At 41.7% G+C, this 27068-nt stretch overlaps 1 protein-coding gene across 3 annotated transcripts; it reads right to left on the bottom strand.

Moving 5' to 3' along the window:
• Positions 1-62: 62 nt before the first annotated feature.
• Positions 63-25897, bottom strand: LOC115788145 (neuronal pentraxin-1). 3 transcript variants are annotated; one of them, XM_030741084.1, is made up of 6 exons: positions 25802-25897; positions 13936-15111; positions 7458-8274; positions 6494-6744; positions 3935-4114; positions 63-2157 (listed from the first exon to the last, which is right to left on the bottom strand). In XM_030741084.1, the coding sequence occupies exons 2-6, from the start codon at positions 14647-14649 to the stop codon at positions 1948-1950; spliced, it is 2172 nt and encodes a 723-aa protein (XP_030596944.1). In that variant the 5' UTR covers positions 14650-15111; positions 25802-25897; the 3' UTR covers positions 63-1947. The 3 variants fall into 3 exon arrangements, with proteins under 3 accessions (XP_030596944.1, XP_030596946.1, XP_030596945.1); XM_030741086.1 differs by having other exon boundaries at positions 13936-15108; positions 25802-25823; XM_030741085.1 differs by lacking the exon at positions 25802-25897 and adding an exon at positions 16215-16249.
• Positions 25898-27068: the final 1171 nt, after the last annotated feature.

Below are 27068 nucleotides of genomic sequence, written 5' to 3'. Positions count from 1 at the left end.
CTGTTTACGTCACACCATCAACATGTATGGATCTAGTAATTAATTTTGCAGTCCAGTTTAAATTCTTGACATATCTGAAATAGTTTTATTCAAAATACTGACACATTTACAAATATTTGACAGCATTTATAGGACATTTTTTTCCTCTTTCAAGTTTTATAACTCAGTTTATGCTGTAGTTTTGGCTTACACATGTAGGAAGGGATGGTGGATTGAACAGATTATTATAGTTTGCATATGTACAGCAAAAGACACACAAAAAGAAACTATTAAAATATGCACTGAAGGTGAGGATAAGCAAGTATTTATGTTAATGATGCATGTCAACATTCAGCTTACAAACTACACACTTTGGTAGCAGGTGGAGGAGGAGGTTTCAAGTCTAAGAACAAACATATGAAAACAATGTCACATGCATTTGGCCCACTATCATAAGAAGAAAACAGGAGCACAGTTTTTAAAGTTCTGCTCATCTTGGCATTACAATCAAACAAAGAGTGAACAAGATATTGGTCCTAAACAACAAAGGGTTCTATCTAGATTTCTGTTTATCCTGGGCTAAAAGCCCGACATATAAAGTGCCGTGAGGTGACTTTTTCTGCTGAATTAAATTCAGTGGATGATGGGAGGGCTCTACTCAACAAATATGTAACAGTTCATTTCCAAAGATGTGCTTTATAAACAAACACAGGGTTAAATAAAAGTTAAGAAAGTGCTATGCACTTATTTACAGTGCAAGAAAAACCATAATAAATTATTTTCATCATTAAAAACAGACTATCTTATATGATTTACATGTACAAAAAAACTCTTGTTATAAAACAATAAAAGTGGAGCTACAAACGATTAGCGTGAGATCAGCAGTGTCTTTTTACACGTTTAGTTCCTGTGTGCGACTCTCCTGTGTGACTCTGCCATGTGGTTTGAGCTGGTTGGAAATAGGCAGGATCAGATCAGTTGTTCACAGGTAAATCCCAGAGTAAGCCAGTGGTTGGCCAAGGAGACAGCAGCATTAGCGCGGTGACACGTTGAGGGCCGGTTAACCTGGATTGATGCAGCTCGTGGCTGGAAGGTGTCGCGTCTGACATTGAGCTGTTTTTCTCTTATGTAATAAGCTTTTCACAATGATTCAATCACAGAAGAAAAACCAAAGGTTCAAATAGTTTCAGTGCTGCACTGACAAAACACAGGATTTACTGTTATGAACAAAAGCATGTTATATTTAAATTCTACAAAAAAGAAAAAAAAATCTGTTGTAGAGTTTTCAATATGAAATACTAATATCAAAGAAGAGTCTGCCAAATCTCAATGTGCAAAACCAACATCAGTATGCTGTGCTAACATGCTGCCATATTTGCCTGTACTGCAGCAGCATCTTACCATTAGTATTTTAGCAACACGCACAGATCCTCACTCAGGCTTCTGTGTGACTTGGTGTGTAAGCCCTGCTTTTAGCGTCTTTTTCATCTGCTGTAATGTCTGTGTTGCTCATAAACCAAGCCAAACAAACTAGTGCAAGACAGTTAATGGCAAACCAGCAACCTTTGGGCCTGTTCTGATGGAAAGAAATCCTATTATGTGTGCTGTATCCTTTAGAGGAGCTGCGGTCATGAGCATGCAGCCAGTAAATCCAAAGCCCTGCACTCTTTGGAGCCTTCAAAGGTGTCCTGCTGAGCACATTCGAGGGAGGAAGTGAGGGTGTAGGTGGACAAGGCAGAAGGATCCAGCAGGAATGGCAAAAATATTGAAAAACCAACAAAGGTCCTTGCACTGCTTATGGCCCACAGCTGAGCTTGTATTATTAAAGTTCTGCTGACCAATATGATGGACACACAGTGCGAGAAATGAAATAAATGATTGCTTCATGCTTGATCCATGATCAAATATCAATATCAATTACTCTAGCATGATGATCCTACAGCGGGGGTCGGGGTTCACTGTCCATCTTTAGTGGCAGGGATCAAAAGAAAGCTCAGTGAGGCCTCCGTGGAGCTCCACCGATTCCTCCGACCATGACATGACATCACCAACGAGGTGGCCTCCACAGGTTGCTTGGCTGTAGATCTCACTGGATGTCAATACCCTGGACCAGAACTGGAGATCTGACAACTCTCCCACAAAGGACTGAGTGACATCAAAGCGGCCTCCCATTGTGTCCTGTGGAGTGTGAATGTGTCAAGATTAAAAATGTAGAACTGACATGATCTTAGCAGATGTATAAGGGATCAACAAGTTGCAAATGAAGATATGAAAATGATTTGTATATAAAAGTGTCTTAAACCTGCATTCTTTCTAATGGTCAGCAGGGGTGACTGGTTCCATAAAGGATGCAAATTATACACAAGTCTATGAGAAAATGACATCTTGGTTGTTAAGTATAAGCTGTTATGTCTAAGAGTCCCATACTACATTAAGGTCAGACATAAAATTAGGTAAATACAACCTCAAATGAACTACAATGTATTGCACCATGTTATTATTTATTTAACAAAAATGGAACCAAAATGCAGAAGCACTGTGTAAAAGTCCACCCTTACTGCTTTCATAGGAATTAAGAGGGTCAGTAGCATCCAGGTACTGCTAATCACATGCACTTGATTAACTGGTCATCAGCACGAGCACCTCTATGAAAGCAGAAGTTTTGGCAGTTTGCAGGTCTGGAGCATTCAGGTGTGTATAACACACTGCTTATTAATATATCTTAAAGAAACAATTGCTGATGCCCATCAATCTGGGAAGGATTATAAGGCCTATTCAGAAACAAGTTGAAGTCCATCATTCTCCAGTGAGAAAGATTATTCACAAGTGGCAAGCAGCTGCCAGTCTTCCCAGCAGTGGACATCCCAGCAGCCCTGCAACGCTCAGAGAAACAGCAAAAAACCCCAAGAGCTCCATCTCAGACTCTACGGGCCTCTGTTAGCATGTTAAATATTAAAGTTCACGAAGGTACAATCTGAAAAAGACTGAACTAGGATGACTTGTTTGGAAGGACTGCCAGGACAAAACCTCTTCTCTCTAAAAAGACCATGGCAGCATGACTAAGGTTTTCAATTTGCATCTGAACAAAGCACAAGATATCTGGAACAATGTCCACTGGACAGATGAGACCGAAGTGGAGATGTTTGGCCATAATGCACAGCAACACGTTTGGAGAAAATCAAACACAGCATATCAACACACTCACACCTCATACCAACTGTCAGCATGGTGGTGGAGGGATGATGCTTTGGGCTTGTTTTGCAGCCACAGGTCCCGGGAACCTTGCAGTCACCGAGTCTCTCCTCATTTGTATACTAAAGTATTCTAGAGTCAAATGTGAGGCCATCCGACAGCTAAAGCTTGACTGAAACCGGCTCATGCAATATGACAATGATCCCAACACAGCAACAAATCCACAACAGGATGGGTGAAGAGTCCCGACCTCACCCTCATTAAAGGGCTGTGCATAAACAAATGCCCATAATCCTCAATGAACTGAACTAATGCTGCAAAAAATTCCTCCACAGCCATGTGAAAGTCATACATAGAAGATTGCTTGATGTTATTGCTGCTAAAGTTGGTTCTACAGGCTTCTGAATCATGAAGCGTTTGCTTCTGCATTTTGGCTTATTGCTAAATAAATATCATGTGTTCTTGTTCATCTGAGGTTGTATTTACCCAACTTAAAACCCGGTAAGAACTGGATAATCTTTAGTATGCCCTGATATGTAAAACCTTAGGATTGAAAGAGGGTGTACTTTCATTTCACCATGAATGTACCCATTTCTGTTAAGAACTCAATGATCCTTCTGCGTCTTTAAGGAGAGCCACATATTTGGTTTGGAAAACATCTGGCTGTCACCTCTCACAGCAAACATTAGGGTACGAAGACAGTTTAGTCTGCCATGCTGCAGATGTAGTGTCCTACAGTTAGAAGGTGGAGTGTGGGTCATACCTGCTCCTGACCCAGGATGAAAATCCCTCCTGGTTTGATTGGGTGCCAGGCTGAGAGGTTCTGCCCTGAACCTTTCTTTGCTCCATCCTGGTAGGCCTCCCAGACACCATCACCTGTCGACCACGTCACGCACACATGATGCCACTTCCCATCTGTCATGGTTATAGGCAACGTCACAGCCTAAACAGACAGGTGGACAGAGAAAAAGCAGACTTTGTTTTGTTTGATTTTATTTACATTTTAATTTAAATACAGTCTCAAAGACTGCAGGCATCAGGCAGTGAGATGACTGGACAGAGTTGATCGAGGGATCGCTGATAGCCCTCTGTTAACTTTGTATTCACAGAGCAACAAGCCTGATGTGCAAGTGCTATCTATTGTTGGGAAAGTCGATCAGCATAATGTGAATCTCCACTCAATTCATCCTTATAAAATAGTCTAGAAACGTAATTAAACCCTGAGATTAATCTACATTCTGAGATCATTTAACTGTGTCAGTGATCAGTTTGATAACTGCCAAGTGTGTGACTCACAGACAACAAACATGTCTGTTTATCCCTCCTGGCATTGTCTCTGCTACAGACAATTAGGCCAATCAATTACAATAATCAGATTACTGCTTCATTTGTTTGTTTGTTGAGCTCAGTACACACAGTACTGGGGCACAGAAGGGGAATACACAAACATCTGTCTTCCGTTTAGGGGAAAAAGAGAATTAAAGATTAGGAGGCTAATTGACTAATTGAATTATTTGTTTGTCAGCAGTCTGACTGGGGTTACCATCTGATTACTGTCATTCAAACGGAGACATCTGTAATCTTTTTCTTAGAGAAACAACCAAGAGACTAAAAGTGAATAATTATGTGTCATAAGTGAAAACACACTGAAAATAAATATAGCAATGCTTAACATTCATTCATTTATTTAGTTTAATTAATTTCTTTTATGCCGATTAAGTTTGAGGATAGTGTATGTTTTAAGAAGAATGTTTTTAGTAAAGTAGACTTTCAACAACAGGTGTTATTTAGTTTGCAAAATAATACATACATACATTATTATTATTATAGATTATATATATTATAAATCAAATGGCTAACCATCGTGAGAGGGAAGAAGCAATAAAAGAACAATATATTTTCTGTGCATGAATCTGTGTATGCAATCGTGACAGACAGGGAGAAACATAGTACAGTGCATTTGTGTCTCCAAACTCTTCTGCTAACTGCAGGGAAATACTGATGATTTACATCATACTAGGGCCCAAACTTTTTTGCTAGTTGAATAAAACATTCAAACCAATTAGAGCCTTAAACGGCCTCTTATTTCTTAGTGGTACTAACTGTCAGTAAAAGTGGTCTGGGGTTGGTGAGATTACCTTCTATTCTGTACTTTGATACTTCAAGTACTGTGGTAGATCAGGCTTAAAACTTTCCTTTATGATCAAGCTTATAGTTAGGGCTGGATCAGGTGACCCTGAACCCTCCCTTAGTTATGCTGCTATAGGCCTAGGCTGCTGGGGGGTTCCCATAATGCACTGTTTCTTTTTATTCACCTTATTTACTTTGTTTATAGTCCACTCTGTAATTAATCATTAGTTATTATTAATCTCTGGCTCTCCCCTCAGCAGATGACCCCCCCTCCCTGAGCCTGGTTCTGATGGAGGTTTCTTCCTGTTAAAGGGAGTTTTTCCTTCCCACTGTCACCAAGTGCTGCTCATAGGGGGTCGTTTTGACTGTTGGGATTTCTCTGTATTATTGTAGGGTCTTTACCCACAATACAAAGAGCCTTGAGGTGACTGTATGTTGTGTTTTGGTGCTACTACTCTACTCTGTTTTGAGCACTCAAAGCACACATCTACCCCATTCACACAAGCACTTCCATGATTAACTAAGCTAAGTGCTTTTTGTTATCTAACATTCACAATCCAATGCTTGTGCCAGAGAGCAACTTTGAGTTAAGTATCTTGCCCAAGGATACATTAGCACCCAGTCTGGAGTAGCCAGGAATTGAACCGCCAACCTTCTGATCAGTAGGTGACCTGCTCTACCTCCTGCTCTACCTCCTGAGCTGCAGCCACCCTTTTGTAGCATGTTGCATGTTACCTTTTGCTGCAGTGAAACCTGAACTAGGTCCAAATCATCATCACACACATCACCCTTCTTTTGCTCACCACAAACACTGTTCATGTGCACATGGCCTAAGCCTGTGGGAACTGACTGGTCAGGAGGGCCTGGATTATAAATGCACAGCAAGAATCTTCTGACTTGCCTAGAGATTCTGCACATGTACAGGTATTTTATTTTATAGATATCCTTTAAGATAAGATATATAATATAGATAATCCTTTATTTGTGCCACATTGTGGGAAATTTACGATTCTTAAGCACACACACACATATATATATATATGGATACACACAGGCAGAAAATACATGAAGATCCCATGAAACCTTCCACTATAAGCTGGTCTGCCCCTGAGCGTCAGGAAAGATTCTGTATTCAGATTCATTGTCATTTATATCACAAAGCATTGGGACATGATGCGGTGACAGGCTTTACCTTGTCATTGATTAGCAGCTCCATGGGATTGCTGCCCCATTCAATTAGCACCAGCTCATTAGCCTGCCCGGGCACCGCGTAGGAGAAGGGAGTGCCAAGACCAGGACCCGCACCTGCCTTCAGCCATAGGCAGATGGTCAAGGCAAAGATCTCTGTGACTACTGACCGCTTCATCCTGGCATACATGTAGTTAGTCCTCATGGGGAAGTCTAACAGGAAGGCTGTGGGACTCTTTGGCTTCTTCTGGTGCCCTGGTGAAATGGAGAGAACATTTAGATTCATGTCATTCATTTGTGATGAACAAATACTGCTCTAAAAGGCTCTTGTTGGGCCAGTTTCTAGTATTTTAGTTTCAAGTTCATTTTGTTTTTCCCACTTTCTTTTGACAAAATTATTATGGAGACATTTATAATCTATATAATATCAATTTAAGGCTAATTAAATTCCCGTGCTCGTTTTCATTGTTGGCCATTAATTTCATTAGTTTGTATGGGTATTTCTTCAACCATTTAAATAAAGTTTGTTTTGTATGTAAAAAGAAAATATTAGATGCTAATATTTGCACAATAACTCAGCAGAGCAGCAGAGGAGATTTATCACTGATAGATCTAATTTCAGCTCACAAATAACAGAAAAAAAAATCTGCGTATGATATAAAAATGCTGCAGTAAATGTTTGTTTAGGGTGAGACACACCCACAAAAATCCATTAGGACCTGCTGAGGTCTTTCTTTGTTAAAACCTAATATTTTGTAAACCTTTGTGGCTCATCCTTTGGACCCAGAAGTACTATGGCCAGTAGAAACAACTTGTGCTGTCTCACAATCCCCAGAGGTTGCTTCATTATGTGTCATAATAAGCAGCTAACAAAACCCCCCACCAACCTATGGAGTCTTTCTTATAGGACAACTACTAATTAAATTCAAAATATATCCCCAAAATATATTCTGTGTGTATATGTTTACCATGATCAGGCGTGCTGTGATGCAGTTGGCTCATTACTGTTTCCAGCTTGTTGTGTCCAGGGCCTCTCAGACTTGATTCTTTGCTGGTGTAAGGCAGGCGTCGTGGGTGATGATCATTATGATGGTCATCATGGTGGTCATTGCCATGATGGTTATCATGGCGATTATGATTGTTGTCGTGGTGATGGTCATGGTGGTCATCATAGTGTTCATGTCCATGGTGATAATCATGATGATCTTCGTGATGACCATGATGGCCATGGTCATCATGATGGCCATGATGCCCATGGTCTTCATGGTGATCATGATGCCCATGGTCTTCATGGTGATCATGATGCCCATGGCCATCATGATGCCCATGATGACCATGGTCATCATGATGGCCATGGTCATCATGATGACCATGGTCATCATGATGGTGATTATCATTATGGTGGCTGCCAAAGTGACTGTAATGTCGGCCAAGGTGCTCATCATGGTGGTGGTTATAGTGATGATTGTGATGGCGATAATGGTGTCCAGTGTGGTGGTTGTACCGATGGCTGCTGTGGTGGTTGCTGTGAGGGGTGTTATGAGGGTCTTCATGGTGGTCATCGTGGTGGCCATCATGGTGGTCATTGTCATGGTGGTCATCATGATGGCTATCGTAGTGGCCGCTGCTATGATGGTCATCATGATGATCTCCATGGTGGTCATTATGGTGACCATAGTCATGGTGATCTCTGTAGTAGCTGTGTAGCTGCTCCTCCAGAGCACTGATCTTCCTCTGGAGGAGTTCCCTCAGGGAGCTGGAATAGGAGCTGGAGGAGTTCCTGGCCTGTAGACACAAATCAGTGCTTAATAACTATATTCTCCTATAAACAATCTATAACTTCCACTGAGTGAAAACATTAGCCCTGTTTGACTTGACAGTACTTTGTATACCTAAAAGTCATCATTATAGTAATCATTTAATCTAGTTAAACCACAGCAATAGCAACAGATTTCAGCAGGACCTTCATAGAGTGCTTCATGGATTTGGAACAGGGACGTTAGGATTGTCCTGGTTGACTTGAAAAAACAGAATGGATTTTTCCATGAGCTTTAAGATTATTGCAGAAAATAAAGTCTGAGAAATAAAAAATGATAACTTTTGTTAATAATCTTTGAAAATTAACAACACTTTTAAGATTTTTGAAGATTAAATGCATTTCCAGTAACATATTAAACAAACTAGGCCACAGTAGCATGATGCTAACTTCACCATCACAAAGTGCAGTGCAGTGATGATTAATGTCCCTGAAGAACCTGTTAGCACAGGGCTTCTTGGGGCAGCTACTGGAGCATTAATGTTCATGTTTTATGTAGTGGAGATCTGGTGCAGTGCCACTGGATTGGTGGACAGGGAGGGTGTTCACACTCCTCAGACCTGGTAAGGTCTATGCCAGAGTGCTGGAAAGGTGTGTCCGTCCGTTAGTCGAACCTCAGATTCAAAACGAAGAATAAGGTTTTCATCCTGGTCGCTGAACATTGGACCAGTTCTTTATCCTCACAAGGATGTTTGAGTGTGTGTGTGGGGGGTACAACCAAAACAAGAGCTTGGTCCGTATAGCCGGCAATAAGTCGGACTCATTTCCTGTGGGTGTTGGAATTCACCAGGTCTGCTCTTTGTCACCAATGGACAGAATTTCTAGGCGTAGCCATGTGGCAGAAGGCGGTAGCCTCAGAATCACATCTCTGCTCTTTGCGGATGATGCGGTACTGTTGGCTTCATCAGGTGGTGGCCTCAGGTTCACAGCGGAGTGTGAAGCGGTTAGCATGAGAATTACCACCTCTAAGTCCTCAGCCAGAAAAGGGTGGAGTGCCCACTCCGGCTCAGGGATGAGTTGCTGCCCCAGGTGCAGGAGTTCAAGTATCTTGAAGTGTTGTTCACGAATGAAGGGAGAAGGGAATGGGAGATCAACAGATGGATTGGGGCTGCGTCTGCAGTGATGAGGACACTGCATCAGTCTGTCATTATTAAGAAGGAGCTGAGCGTTAAAGCGAAGCTGTTGATTTACCAGTCAACATACGTCCCTACGCTCACCTATGGTCATTATCTTTGGGTAGTGACTCAAAGAATGAGATTGTAAATACAAGCAGTAGAAATTAGCTTCCCCTGAAGGGTGGCTGGTCTCTCCCTTAGAGACAGGGTGAGGAGTGCAGCCATTCGGGAGGGGTTCAGAGTAGAGCCGCTGCTCCTCCACATCGAAAGGAGCCAGTAGAGGTGGTTCAGGCATTTCTCCAGAACTCTGTTGGCTTTAATTGCATGACTGTGCTTCCTCATCAGTTTTGTCCACTATAAAACTATAAAAAAAAGTCTTAAAGCTGCTGTGGTGGGATTTACAGCCAGGAGGGTAAATAACTCTCTGCAACCTTTATGTCTGCGCAGATTCAACAGTGACAAAACAACCAATCTAAAATCTCTGGTTACTTCTAAATCAAATAGCATAGTCTCCAGTAGTTGATTAGTGCTCCAGTTAACCTCTAACCAAGTAAAGGCCATGTGATATTGCTCTGCTTTCCAACATCAACAGTGAACTTTAATACTTTAAGCAGGAACCAGCAGTTATTTTCAGAGTACCAGAGGAACTATGGTGTGGCATTTAAAAGTGCAGGGGGAAAAGTTTTCTTGTCCTCCTTTTCCTCTCCCTTCGTCATCCTCATCTTCCTCACTAGCAAATCCGACTTTGTTCCCTGCCAGCACACGCCACGATTAATAGCTTTGTCAGGAAGGATGAAGCTAATTGAAAGTGAGGTTGGCTAGCGCCCTTCGGTGCATGGCCACAGGCTGGTGGTGTAGACATCCTGTTAGAGGAGGAATGACTGAGGGTAAATCCTGGCACCGGTTCTGTTTTGTCTCACACCTTCAAGTGAGATTGAAAGGGATTTTTGGCAACACTTTACCTCAGCATGACCTGAGACCACCTACACTAATAATGAAGCTTTTACAGGCCAGTTGGCAGCCAGGTTTTAGTCTCGCATTGTGACACCAGCTCATGAAAATGTTATAACAAAAGTGAGAAAGCAAAACCATGTGATTAAGAACAATCAGGAAACCATGTGGAACAGCTGTAGCACCTATAAAACATCCAGTAAACGGTTTAAGGAATTTAACATCAAAGGTTTTTAAAGCAAAGAATCTTTTTATGAACCACATTTATCTTTTAATATTAACCTTTCCAAACTCATCACCCCAGCAACCTAGAAAATTGAGTTTTCTGAAATGTGTTAAATGCCGTTAAAGACATAAAGGGTCTCATTTTAGTCTCATGTTTTGGTTTTGGTGTTTAAATCAGGTGGCAGCCTTGAGGGGGGTGATGCTCTGGAAGTGCCAAAAATCGCCCTTGTGGCCATTAGAGGAACTGCCATTCCAGACTAACCAAGTAGATTTGGTGAGATCAAAACCCAGTCTGCCGGGCCAAAGTCATGTGTGTTTGTCTTCCCTGCTTTTTTATACTGGAGACCCATTTAAAATTTGACATTTTAAACATGAACTACTAAACAATAATGGAGCGTTCATGCCAAATGTTTTCAAGTGGTGAGGTTACATGAAATGAGGCAAACTGATGCAAATCTGTGTTCATGAAAATAACTAAAATACTTTAACTTTTAAAGTCACTTTACATTGTGTCTCAGAAAGCCCCATAGCTCCAGCTATTGGTTGTACTCCTCCATGTCCTGCTGGCTGTTAGGGGTAAATATCTTTGGGTTTGCAGCATGACAGTATTCACATGAGAACCTCAGGGCTTGTTTCATAAAATACACATAACACAGCTAACATATAAATTATATATATATATGGATATATATGGAATATTATGAGTTTTTAAGGCAGAAGATAAGAAATTAGTTTGTGGTGGTGAAACACACAAAATGTTATTAGGAAAAAATAGTTTTTCTTTAATCTACTGTCATTGTTATTGTCTCTGTATTTAAATACTGCACAATGCTCGTCCTCCACCGGGGGAGCTTAACTCATCTTACTGCTGCTTGCACACAGGGATTAAGTTTAGGGGTGAGAGCTAATCAACTCAGAGCTTCTTCCTGTTTTGAGCTCAATCTTGGCCACTGATATCCAGGAGGAAGACAGAAAGTTGGAGCAACACAGACAGGACATTAACTTCCATGGCTCGGAGACAATAGACAGCTTTGATATTAGCTTTGTGGGTGGTTTGTGTCTCACAGTGACTGGTGGGTGGTTTGTGATGAGGGTGTGAGACAGACTGCCTACAACTTTTGAATTCTAGCTTTTTCATTTTCCCCCAAATTATTCGGAAAATATAACTTTAAAAAGTAATTATTTAGCCCAAAGAATATTCATTAACCATGAAAGCAATAAACTGTAAACATTCATAGAATACCGTCTGAGTTACTATGTCTTAATGAAACATATCCCTCTTTTTGGCAGCAGGCAGCACAAGCAGCTGCTTCGGTGATTGAGCATGTGACTCTCACTGACGCAAGATATGACCCCAATTAGGTCAAACCTTTAATAGACTTCCACCTCCCTGCAGCTTTTCTCTGTGGACACATTACAGAAAATCTGAATGTTTGTTTTGTGCAGAAAGTGTGGTTCCTCCTGTTTACCCTTTTCACATGAGATATCAGAGCCCTGCTTACATTTGCATAATTATTTTTTAGAAATCTAAGGCTGCACGATATGGGTAATAAAATGAAAGTCTTACAGATCTATAAAGAAAGTTCATGAAATGCATGTGCACAAAACTTTTTGCTCCTGCTCTCTACTCACACTCAACTTATTGTGTGACTTACATGTTATCTGAAAATGGCTGTGATAGTGGAGTGAAGTAATCTGAAATTGTAAGATCTAACAATATGACTAACATGTTTGAAACAAAATAAACCTGGGCCTTAAAACAAAAATTCACCTGTTTTTTATAGAACTAGAAAACAGGAAGCCTTACTGGCATTTAATAATGGCCAGCACTGAAAAAAGGAAGCTGGTGAGAAGTTTAGCTCCTCAAATGGGTCAGTCCCCATGGACCTCTGTTAAAATGTCAAATAAATAAATAAAAATAAACCAAAAAAAACCAGCAACAAATCCTATTTTGGTTTACAGTGATCCCTCACCAATCACAAGGGTTTTGCTCCAGAGACCCGGTGAAAATTCACGAAGTAGCAGTGTTATAGTTATTTTGTTATTTATATATATTTTAAGGCTTTTTAAACCCTTCCCACACTCCTATAAACCTTTCTCCCTCTCTTAATACAACTTGAATGATAAAGATGATGAATTATGTAGCTGTGCAGTGCTGATGGTGATGAAGGCGATGAAGATGAGATGAATGTACAGTACTGCACAGCCAAGAACAGCATTACCGCTCTTCTGAAGGCAGCACTTCATCAGGAGGTACAGTATCTTCGCCCTCAGCTGAAACCTCTCTTTTCATTAAAGGCATTAAAGACGTGACTGATCTCTTCGTCCGAGTAATGAACATAGTTAAGGTGTGTTATATAAATACCTATATACCACAAAATCCCGCTATATAGTGAAAACTTTGCAATACAGAATATATATATATATATATATAATTTTTTTTTAAACCAAACAAACTGTGATACAATGAAGCCACAATAAGGGAACCACGATATAGCGAGGGACCACTGTATTTGGGTTTCTCTAGCTAATCTCCTCTTAAAATATAGGAGGATATTATTGATTGATTTTTTATTTTTAATAAACTCATCTGTTTACATTTTCAGGGTTATAGCCATGCAAATTAGGACATAGCCACTTAAAGTGGGAGCTACTGCCCCAAAGGCCGATCACCAGGTACCTGAGGCACCAGCAAATGTTCAGCGTTTGACTGTGTTAAGGAGATTTTGTTTTGAGTGAATTATGGATGCATCCTGCTATCCAAGCCAGCCAGCTATCCTAGTCCGAGTTCATCACCTGCACAATGGAAGACAAAAAACCAGCTGCCATCAAATGTAGTTTGGCGTAAAGCATTAAATTAGGCCTACTATTTTTCCCAGTCAGCTACAACATACAATTACAAACAGCTTGAAATAATGAGCATGTCTTTCACTCAGTGCTTACTGATTTATTTACACATTTATTCATGTTCACACAAAGACGTTTTGTCTGACATTTTGAGAAGTGCAGCTGAAATTTTAACCTGCATTACTTTGACCTTTAGCATTATGTGTCTGTGTGTACAGGCAGAAGTTTGTGTGATCTATTTTCTGTGCAGATCCATGAAGCTCAGCACTGATGAAACTCAAAAAGGCTTTCAGCGTTCTCAGAATGCTCCACTATGTTTTTATTATCACTTCTCCCTCATCAACCAATCAAAATCAAGAAAGGTCAGGACTTAGAATATCAGAACTGTTCATAATGAAGGATGAGAAAAAGACTTTTTTTTGTAATCCAGTAACAACAACATGCTGTAAGTAACGATGCACAAATGATTGAATTACATTCTTTTATGCTTACCTGCAAGTTCTCCAGCCTCTCCTTGAGTGTCTGCAGGGTTTTCCCGGTCTGTTCTGGAGAGAAGGAGCTGTGTTTGCTGTATGAGGAGCCCTTCCTGTAGTGACCGCTGTGGGAATAATGGTGATCGTTGCTGTGATATCCTGAAGGACCATGGTGCAACGACAATGATGCATGATGCCCATGTTGGTCATCATGGTGGTTGCTGTGATGGCTGTCGTGATGGTTATCATGATGACTTTCGTGATGGTTGTCATGGTGATTGTCATGGTGACCCCCAAATCCCTCACATAAGGTGAGCTTAGCAGTCAGCTCCCTGATCGTCTCCCGCTGGTCCAGGATGGTTTCCTTCTGCCTCACAAGGCTCTCACGCAGGTGCAAAATAGTGGCTTTGGCCTCATCGGACATCATGCCTCGCCTGCTCCCACCACTGTGGTCATTACTGTGGCTGTTGCTGCTTGGTCCATGGGGCACACTGGGAGGGGAATAGCAGCTGGGATCTGCTTCTGGGGGAATGGGAGTGCAAACAAACTTGGGGCTGATGCCATAGTCATATTCTATGCCAGGTAAACTACCTGCTGCAGCTACACATGAAAGGGAGCAATAGAAAATTAGAGACCGTAAGGGGAAACGTTGGAGAGCAAGACCCAGAGTGGCTCCCACCTGTTGCATGTACTTTGTAGACATGAGGCTCAGAGGACGGACATCTTTGGCCATATTTGCTCTGAGTCCAAATTATTTCGCGACAACTGACAGTCTTCAAAGGCTTTAGTTTTGGGGGAATGAACACCATCAATGGAGGTCATTTGCTTTTGATTGAAAAGTGTTGGGGCAAAGCATGTCAATTAAATTAATTTCCTTTAGCTGATAAATGATGCAAACTCTAAGGAAGGATTCCAAAAACACTGAAAGGGCACTGCCAAGCTCTAGCTGCCCGCCTGAAAAACAACCCTGCAGAATCATGCAAGGCTTCTTGGGTCCATGGCAGGTTAACAGGCTGTGAAAGTTCAGCTGATGTATCCTGATAGATTCATCCACTCTCTCTGAGATGGGGTGCCTGGGCGTCGCCAGACAGGTGATTTCTTTTGGCTCCAAAGACCTCCTGTGTTCGATGGCCAGGAATAATCCTTTTAACTTTGGCTTCTAAGGATCCATCACATTCCAGAGTGCCCTTACCTGCTGGGGAGACAGAGAAAACAAGATATCAACTTTATGCAGCACATTTGCATTTACCCATTGACAGTTTCCTACTTCAAAGTGCTTTCTATCTAATATTGACACGCATTCATACTCCAATAGTTGCATCAGAGAGCAACTCGGGGTTCAGTATCTTGCCCAAGGATACTTTGGCATGCAGACTGTAGCAGCCAGGAATCCAACCACCAACCTTCCAATTAGTAGATGACCTGTTCTACCTCCTAAGCCACAGTCACCCCAACCTTACTGGACCTGTTATTGCCAGGTGGTCTCCCACTAACCCTGCTTAGCTTCCAAGATCAGATGAGATGAGCCATGTTCAGGGTGGTATGGCCATAAGAACTGGAACAACAACAAAAACTAGAGGTAGCAGTAAAAAATTCAATGCCAAGAGCAAACTGAGATGAGACAGAGAGGCCAGAGCAAGATTTAAAGGAAGGGAATTTGGGTCATAAGTTTCTGGGCCACACCCATCATTGAACTTGAGACAACTTTTGACTCAACTAAACAAATGATAAGTTTCATGACTGTTTCATGGATGGATGGATGGTTCATATTGAGAAGAAACAGTAGATGCATAAACAGCTGTCAAAATACTGAAAGACTGTTTTTGCTGTAGTTTTTGCTACAAGATGATACTCAAGAATTGAGATGGGGTCTTTGAGGCTGCAGCAGGCCACAGAATAATCAGATTATGGTCAATTAATCTTCCCCCAAAGCCACAGGCCAACCATTCACATAATGAAAGCTGGTTTTCTGCTGAGACACTGGCGCGCCTGTTGAGCCCAGTCACTCACATGAGTCTCATGAATCAGTGTCAGAGCCTGCCCACCCTCAGACTGCTGTGCTGATTGCAGCACAGTGAGGGGAGACAGAGTCTCAGTCGAAGAAGAACAGCATTCAACCACATCTACTGTGCAGTACATGTCCCTTATTGTACATGATACATTAGACATATTGACCAGTTAAACACCAAATGAATCCAGTTTCCTGTGCTGGTTTGTGTAGCTGTTAGAGATTTTAGAAAGAGAGTTGATCCATATATTTGTAGATAACATTTCTATTTAATTCAGACGATCTATTACCTGTTTCTACCTTCCAGCTATGCAGCAGAACGGGGAGCATGCATCTGTTACATGCTTGTTGGTCGAGCCAGAGAGCGCGATGCAAAGCCAAGAAGAACGAGTTTCAGAACACACAGGAAAAGATAAGGAGCTTGGTCTTTCTAAGCTCCTTATCTTTATAGCCGCAACACCCATTAAGTACAAACATCCGAGTCTCTGACACTGCCCTTTCTGTGGCACTGTCCTTCTGAGAAAAATCACAACAGTACTTTAATTAATTGATTTATTTTTTTTTAATTTTCAGGCTTTTTAGAGTTATATTCACCTACAATTTCTGGAGTATGTACTAATTTTCCCCGTGACCCTGCGAACGATAAGCTGAAGAAGATGGATGGATGAATGGATGTACTAATTTTCTTTCTTACCAAGGATTAGATAAGAACAGCATATTTGCAAAGTAAATATGAAGCTACAGCCAGGAGCCAGACAGCTTTCCATGAAGACCAGTAAACAGAAAGCCTGGCTTTGCCTAAAGGTGACAAGTCCACCTTCCATTACGTCTGAAGCTCGCTAATTGATGTGCTTTATCTTGTTAGTTTAATTTGTTGAATGTGTTAATGTAACAAGCTGTGAATTTAATGGAGATTTTGTGCTGACTTGGTTTTTACAGAGAATAGTGACTTTCTGATTCTGACTTATTTCTGGTAGTTTTTACATAAGTTTCTCTTTTTTTATGGGAATAAATGACCTATTTAGCTCTGATGCATGAATTATACAAACATGACACAAGTGCTCACTAACAAAACCAGGATAAATACAACCATGCAAATGGAACAGTTCCACTTTAGTGCTGTAGGGATCTGGATCAGACATATTCAAAGAGATTTTAGGTTGATATTTAGATATCTCATTGTACAATCGGTATAATGACAATAAAGGCATTCTATTCTATTCTATTCTATTCTATTCTATTCTAGGTATAACATTTGAGCAGCTATTATTTGGATCATTATGTAAAACAACATTTTTCATTAAAAGCAAAAAAAAAAATCAGCTTTCAGTAGCAGCTTTGTAGCATTTATCAGCAATTTCTTAGTAACAAACTTGTTTTGCTCAAAGGCCTTTAAAGATGTGCACGCAGCCACTACGTGAAAGCCATAATCCAACAGTGTGCCTGCTGTCTGATACTTAAAGACAACATTAGTGGAGATTTACACGACATGATACCTCACTGAGACACGTGGCATCACATGGAAGTTCAGACTGCATCACAGTGGGCACTGATCTTTATTGTTTACAACCCCCTTTTCCACAGATGAAAGGAAAGAATGAGTTTTGACCAGTGCATCTATCTATCTATCTATCTATCTATCTATCTATCTATCTATCTATCTATCTATCTATCTATCTATCTATCTATCTATCTATCTATCTATCTATCTATCTATCTATCTATCTATCTATCTATCTTGTGTAGTTAAACCCCCCCCCGCCCCCAGACCTTATCTGCAGTGGTTATTTCAACGTTCTTGTGCTTCACTGTTTGTGATGTGTGTTGAGGTTTCCAGAACAGTGTTCAGATTTAGAGACTCCTGTTTATTGAGGCTGCAGTAATAGCTAATATAACTGGAAACTGTTGTTGTAATTTAACAGTAGTTTAGATCAAACTACAGTCATCAGACTATGCTAGAACAGACTTCTAATGTGTCCCCGTTGGTCACGATGCAGGAATTATGGTGGAAAAAATTCATCTTCTGTTTACATGAGTCTGAATTTAATGAGGTTAAGAAAATGGATGGATAGAAGGATAAGCAATAAAAGATTAATATTTAATTATTCCAATTAGCCTAAACTTTGAAAAAGAACACATTAAAATGTGTCACTAGGCTCATAGGATAAGGGTCCATAAAGTGGGTCTACAATACTATATGGAAATCACATGAATGTCTCCTCACAATTTAAAACCTAATCGCAGACGAAGCAGAAACCTTACAAGCTTCTATCAAATTTCTCAAATGTCATCGTTATTTTCCTCTGCTCATTTTCTCATTGAAAATTTTTACTGTAGGTTTCCTTAAAGACTTTATTATCTTTTATCATTTTCACTCGTTCAGTAGTTAAAAGTTGAAAATGACTTGGGCTCCTTCGAAGGTGCAGTACTTCAAGCTGATGGGAACATTTTATCCACTCATGTTTCCCTCCATGGAGCCGTACGGATCACATCCATGTCCTCATTTCTCCTGCTCCTCTCAAGGGTGACAGACAAATAGGATTGGTTAGATGTAATGCTATTTAATGAGGGATTGGCTGCAGGGTCCTGGTTCTGCCAGAGGACCTCGCCCCTCCAACTCACAACTCACTGTTGCACACGTGTCACTGCAGAAGAAGAGCATGTGCTTGACGTGCAGCCAACAGCGTGTACAAGCAGAAATCTCAGACTTTTAAATTGCTCATAAAATGCTCATGTGCACTGACAGAGCTAATGTTTGTTATACACCTGTGTCAAGTGACCCTTATGAGACTTGTGCTCCTAACATGATGCACATTATAAAGCTAAAGAATGTATGTTTTTATACTACACTTTTGCTTTGCTTTATTTAAGATGTGCACTTTTAAGGCCTTTACTGGGCTCACTTATCCAACTTTAACATTCGTCTCACTGGCCTTGCCTTGTCTTGCCTGCAGCTTAAAGGCCCCTCCCTCACCTTGCTGCCTTATCATTGCACAAAGATTACCCCAGCTGTCAGGTGCTCTGGCTGAATGGTAAGCTCAGTGCTGAGGTGAGACACGTCTGCCTGAACGTGACCGGCCACAGCACTAAACAGCCAAGCGGCACTTTGAGGACTGATGGTGCACAGAGCCATCAGAGCTCTTAAATTTAGGTGAAAAGTTCCAGCTAAATAACACTTGGAGCAGCCATACTGCGTGTTCAGATTCAGTGCAGAGTCACTGATGTCATGCCACATGTGACACATGATGCTGATTGGCTTTTCATGCTTCCAAAGCCCACTAGGCCCAGTCTTTCTTTCTGTGGTAGTGTTTAATTGATCCAAGATATTACATGACAGCTGACATGTTTAATGCAAACAGGCCAAACAGGCTCTGTGGTACTAACTGTTTGTATAGACAGCTTAAACCTTTATGTCTACACAAAAGAGAGCTTCTGTGCTCACATGTCGAGCAGCCTGGCAGACAAACAACAAAAACCAAATGTGACACACACACAAAAAAAAGACTGAAACTCCATGTAGCAGCACGGTGCTGTGGTGGTTAGAACTGCTGCCTCACAGCTAGAATGACCTCTAGAGGGTCTGGGTTTGATTCCACCTTGGGCCGGGCCTCTCTGTGTGGAGTTTCCTTCCAAAGTCACGTAGTTACTGGGGTTAGGTTGATTGGTCACTCTAAATTGCCCATAGGTGTGAATGGTTGTCTGTCTGTACAGGTGTACCCTCCCTCTCACCCCATGACAGCAGTGATAGGCTCCTGTGACCCTGAACAGGATAAATGAAAGAGGATGGATGGATGAAACTCCACCTTCATCAAATTAGAAGAAACGTTTTATGTGCCGGACTAAAATGACTTGCACAACTCAAAACTGTTGTCTGAACCCCTCTGGTAAAAGCTGTACCTTTCACTGACATTTAAAAAAATCCTGTTTTAGACACTTGAAGAGTAATAACCGACAGCTCTAAATGACGGCAAGGTTTTACTTTAAGTCATTTTTAACAGTAAAAGCAACCCTGTGGTACAATATGTCGAGTCTATTGGCGTAAAACTCTGAGTAAAAATGATGGGGGTTTGTTTTGTATGTTCTTATATGAGCATGTGTTCCATTATCAGCTTGGGTATGTTAGGCAAAAGAAATGCCTCAAAGTACATTAATGATTAAGTCTCAGACAAAAATTTGGCTTTCCTTAGAAGGACCTGTCAGCAGGCTTTATATCCGTCTATACAACCTGATAAAAAAAAGTCTCTCGCTGCATTATAAACAAGCTTAGTGTCAGTTGGATCAAATTCATATAAATGGATTTGGTTCAGGTGCTCAGTTGTTATTCGGTTGTGAGGACATCAGGATTTGTCAGGATAGGAGATTTTAGTTTTGTGATAATTTATAAATGTGACATTTTTCTTTTATGATGTTTAATACATCAGATATTTATTACTGACAACATTTACTTTTCAAACAAAAAGCATTTGAAATATTTTTGAACATTGTCACTGGTTGGCTAAGTTTTAAATTAAGTTGCATAAAAAAATCTAAAAGGTCTGAGTTTCAGTCACAATATTTCTTAAGATGGCATTTTAGCAATTAAATGGCTTAATGACATCATCAAAACTGTAAGTTTGGCATTTTCGAGTTCTTGTGGGATCGATGGGTGGATGGATGGATGGATGGATGGATGGGTGGATGGATGGATGGATGGATGGATGGCTGGATGGATGGGTGGATGGATGGATGGGTGGGTCGATGGATGGATGGATGGGTGGGTGGGTGGATGGGTGGGTCAATGGATGGATGGATGGATGGGTGGGTGGGTGGGTGGATGGATGGATAGGTGGGTGGATGGATGGATGGATGGATGGATGGACGGGTGGGTGGATGGATGGATGGATGGATGGGTGGATGGATGGATGGATGGGTGGATGGATGGATGGGTGGGTGGATGGATGGACGGGTGGATGGATGGATGGATGGATGGGTGGGTGGGTGGATGGATGGATGGGTGGGTGGGTGGATGATGGATGGATGGGTGGGTGGGTGGATGGATGGGTGGGTAGGTGGATGGGTGGGTGGGTGGATGGATGGATGGATGGATGGATGGGTGGGTGGGTGGATGGACGGACGGGTGGATGGATGGATGAATGGACGGGTGGGTGGATGGATGGGTGGGTGGATGGATGGATGGATGGATGGGTGGATGGATGGACGGGTGGGTGGATGGACGGACGGGTGGATGGATGGATGAATGGACGGGTGGGTGGATGGATGGGTGGGTGGATGGATGGACGGGTGGATGGATGGATGGACGGGTGGGTGGATGGATGGATGGGTGGATGGATGGACGGGTGGGTGGGTGGGTGGATGGATGGATGGATGGGTGGGTGGACGGGTGGATGGATGGATGGATGGATGGGTGGATGGGTGGATGGATGGATGGATGGATGGATGGATGGGTGGATGGATGGATGGATGGATGGGTGGGTGGGTGGATGGATGGATGGATGGATGGATGGATGGATGGATGGATGGGTGGGTGGGTGGATGGATGGATGGGTGGATGGATGGATGGGTGGGTGGGTGGATGGATGGACGGGTGGGTGGATGGATGGGTGGATGGATGGATGGATGGATGGGTGGGTGGGTGGATGGACGGGTGGGTGGGTGGATGGATGGACGGGTGGGTGGATGGATGGGTGGATGGATGGATGGATGGATGGGTGGGTGGGTGGATGGATGGATGGGTGGATGGATGGGTGGGTGGTGCTCTCAGAAACTCAAACACACTCGTGGAGGTGTCTGGTTTCTGTGGTTCAGTTGTGACTTGTGTATTGCAGGTAGAGTCTCATGTACAGTTCTCTTCCCTTCTTACTCTGAATAGTTTTGCATTTTTGCAACATGAAAAAAATGCCACTGCAGTTTTAACCCTTCTGCTAAATTCCTGGCATCACTCAATGAAGCAAAGCTGCGTACTTACAGTCACCTTTACTGGTGACATTTAAATTGCACCAAAATTGGTAAAATGGACGGGTTCTTTTATAACACTTTCTACTCTTACTGAGCACTCAGAGTGCTTATACATTCACACGAGCACTTCCATCTGTATGTAAGACAAGTGCTTTTACTGTCTACCATTTGCACACATTCACGCTCCAACGCTGGCACAGGAGAGCAACTTGGGGTTCAGTATCTTGCCCAAGGATGCTTTGGCACGCAGCCTGGAAAGTCCAGGAATCGAACCACCAACCTTCCCATTAGTGGGTGACCTGCTCTACCTCTGGAGCCACAGCCACCCTGTTTCAAACACATTGCTATTAATAAAACTTGTAGAATACGTCTGCTTAGTTGACTATGCATATTGTTCCCATAGAGATCAGTAAATCAGCCTAAATTGCAATTGAAATGTCTTCTTAACCCTGGAAATAAGCTGCCACCATATTGTTTCAGTGTTTGCTATGAAATTAGAAGCAGCTAACAGACAACAAAACATGATCAAGTATGATAACAAGCACTGTGCCAGTATGTCCACTCATACACTGAAGCTGTCTGCCTTCCTGTCATAGCAGAACAGTTCAATTAAAACAAAAAGGCTAAAGAAGAGTTACCGATGCTCCTTTTGAACCTAATCATGCCTCACATTCACACTGCAACATGAAATGACGGTTTAGAGCTGGTTGGGTCAACAGCCCTCTACTGTGGAGCTGCTAAGTGCCCCGTGTGCTGAGAGGTTTTGTTGTACCCTTGTACTTTTTAATTTAGCACAGTAAATTAGTCAGCTGTGAGTTTCACAAAGGTTCAGTCTTTTACTAAAATCTGAGCTGCAGCACAGAAGCCTTTGACTAAAGCCATGCTGCATGATGAGCACATGAAATCCAAATGTGTGCACAGCATTTATGTAGAAACAGTTCTGTTTGTGTCACAGTGACCACATTTTGCAACAATAGTTCATGTTTACAGTGCTGAGTCTGCATTTTCACAATATTTTATGTGGACATTTTAAAATAGAGATGCACACTTGAAGACAATAATAATGCATTAAACTTATATAGTGCTTTTCAAGGTACTCAGACACTTTACAATTTCATGCACTATTCATTCACACCTCAATCATACTTGGTGGTGGTAAGCTACTAATGTAGCCACAGCTGCCCGGGGCAGTCTGACAGAACTGCAGCTGCCAGTTCGCCCCTGCGGCCCCTGCGGCCCCTGCGGCCCCTCCAACCACCACCAAACACCAGCCACACAACCACATTCACACTTAGGCAATGTGGGTTAAGTGTCTTGCCCAGGGACACAACAACAGTATGCACTCAGACAGGGGCAGGCAGGGACTCCGGCTGCAAGGTGAGCACCTACCCACTGCTCCACCTTGCCACCCGCAGTGGCACTGGGAATGGGAAAGGTGGCAGTGAGAAAGGTCTTAACAATAACACTTAATCTGTGCACCTAACACAAAAAAGGGGCCATAAAATACTATCCTAATATAATATATCAGGATTCAGATATATCAGGAGTCCCTCATAAATGACTAAACCATTACCCTATCTCTGAGACTGAGCTCAGACACCCTTTGGATGGAGCTCATTTCCTGCACTTGTATCCGGTCATAGACAATGACTCATCAGCTCTTTCTTTACTGCAACAAACCAGTACAGCATCAGAATGACTCCAGATCCTGCTCCACTCTTCCTCCAAGTCTTCATTTTTTTATGGACTATGACCTTCAGAACAACAGGAATGATGGGGAAAAAGCGAAAATATGCTGTAATAATAACTCCACTTTCCACCAGGTCCTACTGTAAATGTGGCATTACTCAGGCATTCCCTTTGTTTTGGTGAGTCAAAGATTAGCAGGCTAACACACCACCTGAGTTTACTGTGGTACAACTTCAGAGACCACCCTCAGTGGGGTCACCATTACCACGATGACCGGGAATACTCGTGGTGATGGGGAAAGCTCTTAGGCCCAAGTGTTGAGGGCAACAACATTAATCAACTAACGTGACAACACAATGTCTTAGAACAGTTCATAGAGATGGCACCATGCAGGAAGCTCAGTTTTCTTACCAAAGGTGGCTGATCTATGATTTTAAGATAAGATAATCCTTTATTTACAGAGTTGCAAAGGGACAGCAGAACACTCAGTACAAAAACAATAAATAAATAATATATAAAATCTGAGAGCAAAATACTGAAATACTCTACTACAAAAACCTCTAAACATTTATATACATTTAGTGAAAATGAATTGATTATTGCACATTTATTGCACTTGTGTTTAGTTTAGGTGAATGAGCAATAGTCTGCTGTGGGTCAGTGCTGGCTGTGACAGCAGCAGGATAGCGCTCTCTTACACACTCTCTTTAATTGTAATGAGTAATAAATGATCTATTTTTCTTTCAGTTGTATCACTTTAATAAAGGCAGTCCATGTGACTTTGAGAACTGTACTAGTTCCTTCGGTTGTTTTCCTTTGTCTGTGTCGGTTTTATTTGTTTCCTAGATCTCCGACAAAGGAACTGCAGATAGGTTCGTTGATTTTTCCTGCATGTATGATTTTAAGTTTGACTTTCTTCTCAAACTGTGATCAAACTACCCCCATATGCAAGTGAGAAATAACAACAACTGATGAACAATATAACCCCAACAGCAGTGGATACAAGAAGGTACGACCAACAAAGCTCCAGCAGCACATCCGAGAAGAGGCTTCACTTTTAAAATGTGGCTCCCATGAAAGCGTGGGAGAGTTCAACACCATGTCAAATACATTAGGATCTTAGCTGCACGTGAGCTAAAGCTCATCAAAACGACACTGAATATAACACCCATGGCTGAAGGCACATACAGAGACAGGCACAAGAAATTATTAAAGCAAATAATATAAAATGTATTTACAAAACCTCATGCCTTAAATTACTGACAAAATACCAGCATGCAGAAAATTTGCAATGGTCACACTAAGTAGTATAAAAAACATTTCTGCAGTAGACTGGTGACCCGTCCGTGGGGGGGGGTTACTCCTGTGACTGGCTTTACTCTGTGTCAGTGCACAAACCAAGTAAATATTTAAGATTGTGAGAAAGACTCTGTTTAAGTCAGTCCAGCACCAAGCAGCTTAAATCAGCTACATTACCAGCCTTTCATTTCAACGCATCTTCATAAAAAAATATACTGACTCAGATGATTGAGCTCAGTTTAGGGTGTGTCTCAAGGTTTAACGAGAGGCACTAAAGTATCGCACCCTCTAGTTTAAGAGCATGTTTAGACTTTTTCAGAGAATCACTGAGGTCCAGATGCAAAGGCGAGTAACTATAGATTTAATGATGACCTTTTGTTACATCTGCAGCACAAAAAAGCCCGAACCTTAGCCTGTAAATCTATTGATCGTGATGTTTTTTGTATGTGCTCCTAAATGTGCGGCATGCACATATAGCACATAAGTTATACATGAGAAAACCCTTAAAAGTGTGTTGCATAACTAAATGAATCAGATCTTATTAAAGCTCCTTTCAGGATGGCCACAGCAGGCAGCTCCACATGGTTTTTTTTAACGCCGGATGCCCTTCCTGACACAACCCCGAAGGGATTTGTGTGTCCTCTGGGGATCAAACTGGGATCTCTTGGTTATTAGGCAAACGTGTAAACTGTTACGCCACTAAATCAATCACGTTATGTTAACAAAATAGAAACAGAGGCCTCCCATAAGAACCTCAGATTATTTAAACTTAATTTCATAATTTTATTCAGTCTATGAGGCCATCACATCACCTACAGGACTCTGAATCCCACCTCTTCGGTTTCCACCAATAACTGACTCAGTCGCTCTCCAAAGGTCGAGGTTTAAAAAACAGCAGACTACTTTTATTAGAAGGAAATAAAACTTTTCTTACCTGTTGCAAGTTTGGAGTCCCTGAGGTGAGTAGTCCATTCAGCACACTGATCAGCTTGAGGAGGATTGGCTTTACGTGGATAATTTTAACTCTCTCTCTCTCTGCCTCTCACGCTCTCTCACTCACTCACTCTTATGCACACACCTGACTGCTGTCACACTGACTGACCATTTTATTAGGGACACGTTTGGCAACCGTACGCAGTACAATTCTTCATTAACAAAATATTCTTAAATGTTTAGGTAAAAACTTTAAAACCGCAGAGATACAAGAACAAAATCCATCATGAGATCTTTGGATTCATACGCAATCATGAAAGCTAAACTGATGTTCAGCATCTGATTTAAAAGTGTGAGAGTGACTTTCTTTGGTTGTACTTGGAATAAACTGAAAACCCATTCCTGATTCTTTGGTAAGATGGAAGCAACCTGGATCACTCCAGCCACTTTGATGAAGTCGTCTTAATTGAAGATTTGGTTGTTGAGCCAATAGCCTTTACTCAGCCCACACAGATCTCAACCACTCCACTCCCACCTGTGGACAATATTTCGTGCTTCACAAGATCAGAGAAGATTCAGACGGATAAAGCCCCACATGCCCAACTGGCTGGTTGTCAGGACTCCTAGTGGTGTCATTGGTGTATGCATCATCATCATCATCAACAACAACAACAACAAAAGAAGTGATGGTATAGAGCCATTTTGTAGATGTTTTAAAAGAAAACCCATGAATGAAGGGCACGACTGTGTCACCTCTGTTATTGGGGCCTTTACTCTTAATGATAATAAAAATGCTCCAAACAATCCTCAGAAAACAGCAGCTGCATAAAACCCAATGGAGGCTCAGAGCAGAATGATGCAGTGGGATTTGTTGAGGTCATCATGACTGCAGGCAGTCTGAGGGGTGTACTATAAAAAAATATTAATGAGCATGGCATGTTGAGCCTAAAGGCAGTGTGTTTTTTAATACCATGAAGGTGGATCTCTTTTTACCTGGCTGGATCACCATGATACCTGAAGCTGAACACATAACCTGCGGCAGGTTAGAATTTGCTTTCATTCAGATGGTGATGTAGAAAATGTAGAACTATGATTCATGCTTGGGTCTGTTCTACACAGCTGGAATCACAGCTGTAGGACACAGATTTGAAAACTGATTAATCTTTTTGTAGGTTGTTTATCACCAATAATACGCAGTAAAAGGTATTTCACTTGGATGGAGCCACATCTCCTTGATTAGCTTGTGAGTAACATACGTAATGTGAGCA

The sequence above is a fragment of the Archocentrus centrarchus genome, chromosome 11 (genome assembly GCF_007364275.1).
Source record: "Archocentrus centrarchus isolate MPI-CPG fArcCen1 chromosome 11, fArcCen1, whole genome shotgun sequence".
Lineage (NCBI taxonomy): Eukaryota > Metazoa > Chordata > Actinopteri > Cichliformes > Cichlidae > Archocentrus > Archocentrus centrarchus.
This window is presented reverse-complemented; position numbering and strand designations above follow the sequence as displayed.